This window comes from Trachemys scripta, chromosome 4 (assembly GCF_013100865.1).
Source record: "Trachemys scripta elegans isolate TJP31775 chromosome 4, CAS_Tse_1.0, whole genome shotgun sequence".
NCBI lineage: Eukaryota > Metazoa > Chordata > Testudines > Emydidae > Trachemys > Trachemys scripta.
Window position 1 is genome coordinate 67814491 of NC_048301.1, and position 11157 is coordinate 67825647.

Here is an 11157-nt window from a genome sequence, read left to right on the forward strand (position 1 = left end):
ATAAATCATATGGCTCTAATCTATACTAAAGTGGATAGGTCCAAGATTGTAGGAGAGTGCTGCATGTGGAAATGTAGATCAATTGGCAGAGCTGGAGGGAGGTGCTTATTGCAGCTGTCAAAGCTGTTGCTTGGCTCACACCAGTTGTGTGTGTTTGAGACTTTCATGAGCACCAACTCCACTCACATTTTTAAGGAGAAAAAATAATTTGAATGTTAGTATTGAGAAGAGATTCAGGTCTAGGAAAATAATAACATAATGAAGGAGCACCTAAGGACTATATTCAGGGCCCCATTGAATTAAGTCTTCTACAAACAAATAATATAGTCAGAATGGCCACCATATAGAGCATGAGTGTCAGTACATCTCTATCTTCTGAGCTGGAAAACTACTGGTTGGCCTGTGGCAAATATATGCTTTTGGTGTTATGCCTGAAATATATATAAAACCTGCTTCATTACCCTTCCAGAACCTCTCTGGCAGTGTGGTTACGACTATGTTCCATAAAATATATTCTCTAACTAAAATATATTAGTGTGGCCACATTCTGATTATGTAGCCATCTCCCCCTTGTGGCCACATAGACTCATACACTTTAAGGTCAGAAGGGACCATTACGATCTTCAATCTAGTCTGACCTCCTGCACAACGCAGGCCACAGAATCTCACCCACCCACTCCTGTAACAAATCCCTGACCTATATCTGAGCTATTGAAGTCCTCAACTTGTGGTTTAAAGACTTCAAGGTGCAGAGACTCCTTCAGCAAGTGACCTGTGCCCCACGCTGCAGAGGAAGGCCGAAAAACCCCCAGGGCCTCTTCCAAGCTAGAGACTTGAATCTGGGTCCTAGTGTGACTGACAGCACTTGGTTGAGCAGCGCTGTTGGCAGTTCACACTTGATACTTACAATCCAAGAGACTCGTCTGAGACTGAAAAGTGTGAATCTCCAAATTGGCCTGTCTTGATTGCAGGAGTGTTCGAAGGGTTACATTTGGAGTAGTGGTGGGTCCACCATTGGAGTGTAAGCTAGTTGGCCTGAGCATGGGCATGAAGAATCCATGCCGATTTATTGGTTTCATTCTCCTGTCCTTTGGCTCCCTCTGTAGGTAAGGAGGTAATGCTGCAGCAGAAGGATTATGAAACTGCTACCCTGTCAGAGATCAAGGCCCTGCTGAAGAAACATGAGGCCTTTGAAAGCGACCTAGCTGCTCACCAGGACCGTGTGGAGCAGATTGCTGCTATTGCACAAGAACTCAAGTACGGCTACTGCCTGCTGCATTTGCCTTTCTAGGAGCTAGAATGGGGACCTTGAAGGCTAATCGGCTTTGCTGTCCTGCCCAGCACAATCATAAAACAATCCCTGTTAAGATTTAGAGTGCAGGAATGTAGGAAAATCCCAATGACACTGTCCTCTGATCAGGGGGCAGGAGGGGTTGAAACACGAGAGAGGTATAGGTTAGGAAACGCTCTCTGTGGGGAAGATTAGTAGTGGTAAGATAGGAGCATATGCTTGATTCTGAAAGGGGGTTCCCACCCTCTTCCACCTCAGTGTGCTGCCATTAACTCTTCCCTAAAGAGCCTGGTCCTCTTCCTGCTCCTGCTGGATTTCAGAACAGTTGCTGTTGCGCTGTTGCAGTTTTTCAGGATGAGGAATAGCTTTTTTGGTGGTGGTCGTTGTTGTTTCTATTCTCTTCTTGCTAGCTTAGAAAGGGCAACCAGGAAGCTACCCTATAATCCTTTTCCCTCCCTCTCATATATCAAGCCCTGCTTCGTCTGCCAGGGAGTAGAGATGGACCCATCAATCACAGATTTGTATGAGATGACTTGTATGATTTCAAGCAGGTGCTGTTGTTAGGTCCCTGGGGCCTATGCAGGTGAATAAGGCTCCACACTTCCAGGAGTCCTGCACCATATGCCTGGCCTGGCAGCTAGAGCCTGGTCTACACTCCTGACTGACTCCAGGGCCAGTGGGTCCCAGCACAGACTGAATTCTCTGACTGCCTTCCCTGGCTCCTGCTTGGAATGCTGCACTTCAGCTCTACTTCCTGGAGGGGGTGACGCAGGGGTCACAAGGGAAGTGGAGCCTCATCAGTCGGGGAAGCTGGGGTGTGTGGTGGCCACAGTTTGAGGGCAGTTTGTAGGCAGGCAAGAGCTGGTCAATAGCATGTAAGGAAGAGAATTAGCTGGGGCTGCATAAGGACCAGCACAACTTGGTGTTGGCTCAGTTCTTTAACATTGAAGAATAAGTATCCACCCCATCTTGACCTGAACAGCCTGACTGGGGTAACATCAGCATTTTTGGGGCTGGGGGGCTGTTTTCTTTACAGGATCAGGCTTATTGGATCAGTCCTTCACCAGCAGAGATTTTGGGAATTGCCCCCTTGTCTAATTCAGGAGGTACCTCAGAAGGGGAGGAGGGCCAAGTTACTTCTCAATCCCTTTGAGCGATTAGAACTAAGGCCAGCTAGTCAATAGGAATTAGTGATCCTCCACTTCCAGAGTGCATGCTGCATGCTAGCTAAGCACCCAAAGCAGTTAAATCTCTGATTGCAGCAGAGAGAGAGATTGGAGAGCCCTGGTCCTGGGATGGAAGAGATCCTCCCCTTTCAAGCTGTGTGAAATGCAGGAGGGAACAGAGGGCTCAGCGCACATCCCAAAAACCAACCTCAGGATTGGCATCAATTGCTCTTTGTTAGCAGCCTCAGCGAAAAGGGGCCAAGTAACAGAACACGGATGCTGAGCTCCCTTCCCTTCTGGAGTTATTCTAACAAGTCAAGGTTGAGACCTGTTGGTTGTGTGGTCTGGAGGAAGCCTGCCCTGCTGCTGTCTCTGCTGGGCTTGTTCAGAGGATATAGGAGAGTTTCATTATCCAGCACTTTCAAGTGTTGTATTCACTCAATAGTCAAGTCAATTATCCTACCTGTCATTCAGGATTCTCTGCTGCGTGGCCTGGCTCCTGCCCCAGACACTACCCAGGCTGGGTGTCATCAAGCTACTCTCTTCCTTTCCTGCTAAGTGCAGGACCAAGAGAGAGATGTGTGTGCTCTTCTCGGTCTCCTCACTCTAACAGAATGAGTATGGACATTGCTGGCATTGCGCTCTAGAGCAGGGGATAAGGCAAATCAATCCACGTTTTAATCCTGAGGTTATTTTAAATAAGTTAATGTTCTGTGCACCTCAGCTGCTCCTGTATGTTCCTCATTGCCCAAAGGGTGCCTGCAGCACTCTACATCCATTAGCATGGTTTCTCACTCTTTGAATTCACAGTGAGGACCTTCTCAGCCCCCTCCCCTATATACAAGAAGTAGGTATTTAGGCAGCATGGTGTTCTGAAGTGGAATGCATTTGGGTTGGCTGTGTACTTGAAAATCACCAACTCCCAACTTGGACTGAAGTCTCAGCTTTTCTCTCCCAGCCCATTTGCCCAAATCTTCCCAACCTGCACCATTAATTGGAAAATAGTCATGGGAAATCAATGGTGGGGTTCTTTTCTACTTTATAATCTCCATGTAGCAGCATTGAGTGTGATACACGATACCACTCTGTAACATCATGTGCAATGACTCCAAAGCTGGGTACTGTTGGTTTCTAAGTCTCCTCATTACAGGGGGTGGGGGGATTTTGATTACTTCCGTTCTCTGAGATTGATGGGGAATTGTTGATTGTTCCTCCCCTGGGTGTCTTTGTTTAATTTTTCCATTTTTGTTGTTGCTTGTTAGTGAGCTGGATTATTACGACTCACCAAGTGTCAACGCCAGGTGCCAGAAGATATGTGACCAATGGGACAATCTGGGTGCTTTAACCCAGAAACGTAGAGAGGCCTTGGAGGTAAGATATGCTCACTAAGATCAATCTTGAGTCACATTGGCCTGGCGGTCTGGAGGAATCTTGCACTGCTGCTGACTGTGTTGGGCTTGCTCAGGGGATATTGGAGAGTTTTACTCTCCAGGGCTGACTGCCAGCACCATCAAGTGTTACACTCACTCAGGAATTTAGTCTGTTATCTCACTTCCTATTCTATAAGACATTCTCATGGCCCAAGGAGCTTATGATCCAATTTAAACAAAGGCAATGCAATTCAGATAACACAATGCACCAAGGACGATGCAAGTTCAAAACAGGGGTGATACCTATGATCTCTCCTAGATAAATGGTTTTTTGGAAAAAGAAGAACAGGAGTACTTGTGGCACCTTAGAGACTAACAAATTTGTTAGTCTCTAAGGTGCCACAAGTACTCCTGTTCTTCTTTTTGCGGATACAGACTAACACGGCTGCTACTCTGAAACCGTTTTTTTGGAAGTCTACCAATGCTTCCTTCCCCCACTGCAGAAAATTGATCATGTGTAACTTGTGCACCCACTGTAACAGAAGCTCGCCAGCCCCATGCTTGCCCATTGTTCCAGAAGAAGGTTGAAACCTTGCAGGTACTTGCCCTTGGGATTATAAGGCCATCCAGCAGAGAGAACTTTTCAGGCCCTCTGTTGTTCCTTGCTTATCAGAAACTTGAAGTTGAAGAGTGTGATTCACTCAGCCACATGGTCCCCTCTTTCTCTCTTGCATCATTTGCTGCTGACCTAGAGAGAACTTCTAGGACCACTCCATGGTTTCATCCATTCATCAATAGGATGCCATAAATGCAGGACAGCCAGCAGCCTCCTTTCCTAGCATGGATTCCCATACCAGCTGCAGTGCACACTAGCACTAAGCTTCAGATCTTCAAACTATTTCCCAACGCTTGGGTATCCAGACTAGAAAACAAGTGTCATATTTTTACTTCTAGCCTAGCTGTGCCACCAGATCTGGCACCTCTGCATTACGTGAGCTGTTACATTTTCTTGGCATTCCTGTATTTTATAACTTAGCTCTCTTTTGAAAAGATTATTCTTAAAAAAATAAATACGTAAAAAGAAGAGGGGAAAATCAATCTTGTGTAATGGCATGATTATATAACAGAATGTTATGGTTCATGTAGCTGATTTAAGTATATGCAAATCAAAAATATTTAAGAAGTCGGTCTTTCCAGTTCCAGACCCTAATTTCAGGAACACTTTTAAAGTCACTTCCTTCTGAGAACACTCAGGTAGCAGGGCCGTGGCAAGGAGTGGGGGAGCAGATAAACACAGGAGGAAGGCCCTGCTTAGCTAATTACAAAGCATGCTGTCCGGTAACTGTTCTCTAATCCTTTCTTCTTTTTGGGAATTCCAGAGGACAGAGAAGCTGCTGGAGACAATTGACCAGCTATACCTGGAATATGCAAAACGAGCCGCCCCTTTCAATAACTGGATGGAGGGGGCCATGGAGGATCTGCAGGACACTTTCATTGTTCATACCATAGAGGAGATCCAGGTATATGCAAGTCTTTCCCCTGAGATGTGTTTGTGTGCAATCAGACAATACTTTTCACTTGATTATGGCAAGTGGTGTGCTTATGGTGTTCTGGCACTTCTGCTCTATCTGGTGATCTTTGGGGGGAAAAATTGAGTTTTTCCTCAAATTCTTCAGAAGATCTGATCCAAGTGGATATAAGCCAAGTTTACTCCCATCTAACTGGATACCAAGACTTGAATGTGGATTTTTAAAGGAGAAGTGAGGGTCTTGCTTAAAAATTACTGAGAGTCGAGAGGATCATGAATTCTTATCCTAATGAGAGGGCTTAAAGCTACTCTCAGGCCCCGTGTGCTAAACCAACAGTCCCATAATTCCCCACCCCCAGTTCCTCTGCTCCTCTTGATTCTTTGATGGCTTCTCTAGTCCTGCGCTGGACAGCTACACTGCTGAATATTGTGCTCGCCCCTTTGCTGCTGAGTTACTGTTGAGGGTCAAAGCTTTCAAATCTCCATGACGTCATTGGAGGCAACAACTCATCTCATCTTCCCCTCTCCTCCTGTAAGGCTGTTGTGGAAAAAGCTTATAGTAGCTCCCCATAGTCCTCAGACCTCAGTGTACCAGTTGCCTTTCTGGGTTCTGAAAGGCATTGCTATTTCTCCTGCTTGACTAGCACTTGTGAAGACAGCAGACAGTACATGTATTTGCTTGGATTAGGCTGGCTGAGCTGAAGAAACGGGCTCTTCTTGCTGTTCAGCTGTTGCTTCATGGTAGCAACTGATTTGTTCGCCATCAGGCTAGGAGACTGTCACTTCCAGGTTAGGTCATTGTGGGGCTGTCTGACAGCAACACTGCACATGAGAGAGAATGCGTAGAGTGCTGGTGGACTTTTTGGGTGTGGACCATGAGCTACTGGGTGGAGATGTCATAAATGGTACTGACACAGCATGAGCCCTATTACTGAACTAGAGACCTGCCGTTTGCTAAAGTGCTTCTTCTAGACCAGTGGTTCTCAAACTATGGGTTGGGACTCCAAAGTGGGTCACAACCCCATTTTAATGGGTTTGCCAGATCTGGCATAGCCTTTCTGGGGCCCAAGGCTGAAGCTGAAGCCCAGGGCCAAGCTGAATCCCAAGCCCCACTGCCTGGGCCAAAGCCCACTGTCTGGGGCTGAAGCCCTTCGGCTCAGGCTTCAGTCCCCCCTCCTGGGACTGTATAGTAATTTTTGTTGTTAGAAGGCGGTTGCAGTGCAATGACGTTTGAGAACCCCGTCCTAGACCAATGAGTTATTTTAACTCTTCCATACTGTAGATCAAATCTGAATAGAGAGTGCATTTTATGAACACCGCCTTCTCCCATTTGTAATTTCATGGACTAAACTCCCCTTCCATTCATACTTGAACTACATTCCTGTGAACACAACAACAGTTGCTTACATAGGAAATTATTTACTGTGTTTAACTGTGTATAACAGAAGTAGGTTATCAGTCACACATTCTGCTTTCATTCTTCATTTCCTCTTCCCCTCTCTATCCCTGCACCTCTGCTTCCTGGTCCCCTTTGCCACCTCTCCCCCTGCACTTGTTTCCCTGGTCTTTCTCCTCTTTTACAGGCTTCCATGCTCTCTGGAATTACAAACCTAGAAATGGCCGGAAATGAGCCAGTCCCAAGTGACTTGCCAGCTGTCCACAAACTATCAGCAAGTGTTCCCCAGACCACCTTAGATTACAGTTTGGGAATCGCAGCATTAAGAGGAATAGAAAGGACCAGTTGTGGTCATGGAGAGAGTGCCATTTCCAGCTACGGAGCACTTTGCCAATGGGAATTTACCAATTTCTGTGTGCTGGAAGATGTTCACCTAGTTGTGATCCCTGAACAGACTAGGCCTACTTCTATTGATTCCACTGTAACCATATTAGATGTGGATCTGGTACAGTCCTACCTGGAAAAAACTAATGGCTATTTGTGCTAGCACTCTGTTAGTCACCCAGCTGCTATAAAGTAACACTAGTAGTCTGATCTCTTTTTTCCAAAGTCATTTAGTGCTCACAACCCTCATTGCAGGGATCAAGCACTCTGGGAAAATCAGCCCACCAGAGTCTAAAGCATGATGTATTTGACAGGTTTTGTGATGTTATCTCTGTAGCTAGTCAATATGGGATACAACTAAACACGGCAAAAATAACTTGCCTCATAACTGCCTGCTTTAATCCAACTATGAAGGTCTGAAAAATGTTTGAGTGCCATAAAAGTGGCTTTTACCTGCTGTGGAATGGCCTTTTCTGCACCCTCAGAGATTGATTGCTCTGCTGTAGCGGCAGAGGAGTTTCCAAACTGCACTGTTTTCAGTAACACCTTAACGTGGTGTTTTTGACTAATGCTCTTATCTCTCCTCTGCTTGCGCCTCTGTTTTCCAGGGATTGACCACTGCCCATGAACAGTTCAAGGCCACTTTGCCAGATGCCGACAAGGAGCGACAGGCCATCCTGGGGATCCACAATGAAGTCTCAAAGATTGTCCAGACCTACCATGTCAACATGGCAGGAACCAATCCCTACACTACCATAACCCCACAGGAAATCAATGGCAAATGGGACCATGTGAGTGCTTGTAGCCTTGCACTTTCTCTGTAAGGGAGAAGATGTTCAGCCTATTTTATCACCCTAGGAAGTGAATTATTCCCTTTCTAAATTCTCCTGTCCAATGCACAGTGCTCAGCTAGAGACATAGAGTTTAAGGCCAGAAGGGACCACCGGATCATCTAGTTTGCCTTACTGTATATCACAGGCCACCAACATCACCTAGCGCCCACACACTAACCCCAACAACTGAAGTATTACAGCTCACAGACTAAACTATTACAGGTCATGGCTGAGAATATGAGGGACTGACATGCCCCAGTGCCCAGGGCCCCTGCAATGGCAGTGAAATGATTAAGTGAGATATACCCATATAATTCCAGCAAGTGACCCGCACTCCGTGCTGCAAGGGAAGGTGAAATGCTCCAAGATCACTGCCAGTCTGACCTTGTGGGAAAATTCCTTCCCGACCCCACATATGGTGATCAGTTAGATTCTCAAAAGGTGACAAGACCCACCAGCCAAACACCAGAGAGACCGAATTCTCAGTATCCCCTCAGAGCACAGGCTCTGCTCGTCTCGCATGATTTGTTTCCAGCGCACGTGTTGGGGCTTAGTGTGCTTCAAAGTGCAGGATGTGCAGGTTAAAGAAGAGAACTTGGATCTTTTATTCCCTTCTTGTGCTAATGAAAGACGCTATCCCTAATACCAGTTGTGGTGATGGTCTTTGTGGGCAAATGGCAATTGAATAGAGCCCTTCAACTCATTTAACACAGGCCATCATAGAGTCATGGGATGTTCACTTATTTGGGTTAGGTATAACCTGGGTTATATTTAACATCGTCTGTAGAGAAGACAGGTTTCATGTCCCATTGCTCGTCCCCCAAGCCATCCAGCCCAGGCCAGACGCTTATGACTTCTTATTTGTCCACACCCCATTTCTGAATGCATAGTGTCTGGCTTACCACGCATGAAACGCATGCTATGCCTTGGTATGTTTTGCTACAGGTGCGACAGTTAGTTCCCCGAAGGGATCAAGCCCTGATGGAAGAGCACACACGCCAGCAACAAAATGAACGACTCCGCAAACAGTTTGGTGCACAGGCTAATGTCATTGGACCCTGGATCCAAACCAAGATGGAGGTAGCATCTTAATAATTTTGAAACAATCTTTTTTTCCTCTCCTCCACAATCGCAGCGGGCATTCTGGATTGCCTCTTCCTTCAGCCTTTGGGCAATCCTCTCTTCATGCTTCAATAAGGGAGGCTTTCACGGAAAGTCAATGGATAGTGTGTGCTGAGATTGTCTCTGGCTAATCAGATGCATGGTACTTTTTTCTCCCTGCTCTTTGCAGCAAATACAAAAATGTGGCCTCGAGAAAGGGATGCTGGCACTTGAATATATTCAAAGAGTTTCTCGCTTGCTTTACACAAATACAGCAGAAGTTTATTTTGTATAACCACTTTCATACCATCTGTTTCAAAATGCACTACAAAATAAACACAATTATGTGGTAAAACAGCAGCAGGAAAGAGAATTTTTAAGGGAGAACTTTTTTAGCTAAGATTTGAATTAAGGTAAGTAGAGTTAAAGATAGAAGAGTACAAGAACTTGTGTCTGGCTTACCACTTGGTCCTGCTAGTGAAGGCAGGGGGCTGGACTCGATGACCTTTCAAGGTCCCTTCCAGTTCTAGGAGATGGGATATCTCCATTAAAAAAAAAAAAAAAAAAAAAGAAGGCTAGTGTTGATCGCAGGAGGTGAAAGGGGTGAGGGAGGCTCTTCAAGGAAGACATTTAAGAAGGGAGTCAGTGCTAGATAAGCAGAGATGTGAGGAGAAAAAAGCCACAAGAGAAGGCACACGGAGATAAAGAGCATGAAGTAAGCAGGACAGCAGATACCTGTGAGGAAAGCATCTTGATCTCTCTCCTAGCTGAGGAAAAGAAAAGTGCTGGCCAGCTTATTCCCTGTCCTTTAAATTACTGTTACCATAGACATACTGAGAGGGTTCGCAGAGCAATCAGCCATGCCTTTGTCTTCTATCATCAGATGTTGCCCAACTAGTGATTCCACTTCATTGGATCTCCTCAGTGTAGGCTGCTTGTCTGCCTTGAGGAAACGCCAATGCTGTTACTGATTTTTGGGTCAGTGACCCAAGTGGCACAGTTGGAGGTGGTAACATATAATGCTCCTCTGAGCTCCAACTGTTCCCAGCATCACTGCTTTTCCATCTTCTGTCATCTTCAAATCCCCACCCTTGTCCAAGTACAGAGATGTATCTCTTATGTAGCCTCTTCTACCCCTTTGCTGGCAAGTTTCTGATTTGCACAGAAATGGCTTTATATAAGTCTCCTCATGTCATGTCCCCATGTCTTCTGAAAGCATGAGGTCCTGGCTTTATTAAAACATTTCCCATTGTTTAACTGGTGATGGAGAAGGAGGAGTTGTATGATATGGGGTAACAGTTTGTTTCCAACTTGGCAGGCACCATTACCCTGCACACATGCTAATCCCTAGACCTAGATGATCTTGATAGACATCAAGGGGTAGATTTGTGGAATGATGGCCTTTGAAGTGACCTACTCAGACGTGCACCCACAGTTCATTTTCCAGGTGTAAAATTCAGGTGCAAATTATACCTGCAAAGTGAGAAGATATGCCTCATCCTAGTTGGATGCACAATCAAAGGTCTGATATGTTCATTTTAGAGGTCACACTCAGCAAAGCCTACCTTGTTCTCAAACTTCTTATTTTTCAAGGCTAGTGGGGATCAGTCCTGCAGCACGTGGCTTTACCTCTTCCTAGTGGGAAGAGGCAGAAGGTAAAAGGTAAAGGAGGGTAAACCTCCTCACTCAGTAGTTACCCATGATCAGTTTACTTAAAGGATGGTGTTGATGAGGTTTTCCACAGAGCGCCAAAAAGTCTGGTGATTGGGACTTGGCATATGTGACAAAGTGCGAGAGTATAGCATGTGTCTGATGTGGTGAGCACACAAACTGGTTAGGGAGGAAAGGAAATTGCATAACTAGGGCTCCATATCTGTCATAGATGTTGTGGAAATCACTGATTGCGTTACTTTCCAAGACCTCCGTGACTCCTGCGGGGGCCAGGGGGGCTCCCCCCCCCCCCCCCCAGCCGCCCAGAGCCAGCTGCTCAGGTGGCCCCAGGGACAGCCATACCAGCTGCTGCTACGGGGGCCTCGAGCAGCGGTCCCCAGCTGGCCCTAGGTGCCCCCCCCACTCCCAGCAGCAGCC

At 46.2% G+C, this 11157-nt stretch overlaps 1 protein-coding gene across 1 annotated transcript in view; it reads left to right on the forward strand.

Annotated features, from left to right (window-relative positions):
- The window catches only part of ACTN1 (actinin alpha 1), a gene marked incomplete in the record, with an annotated part of 136267 nt that overhangs the window by 113105 nt on the left and 12005 nt on the right, over nt 1-11157 (forward strand). The window contains 5 exon segments of the mRNA XM_034767982.1: nt 1107-1257; nt 3720-3828; nt 5207-5347; nt 7744-7926; nt 8914-9048. Of these exon segments, the coding sequence (XP_034623873.1) occupies nt 1107-1257; nt 3720-3828; nt 5207-5347; nt 7744-7926; nt 8914-9048 (719 nt within the window).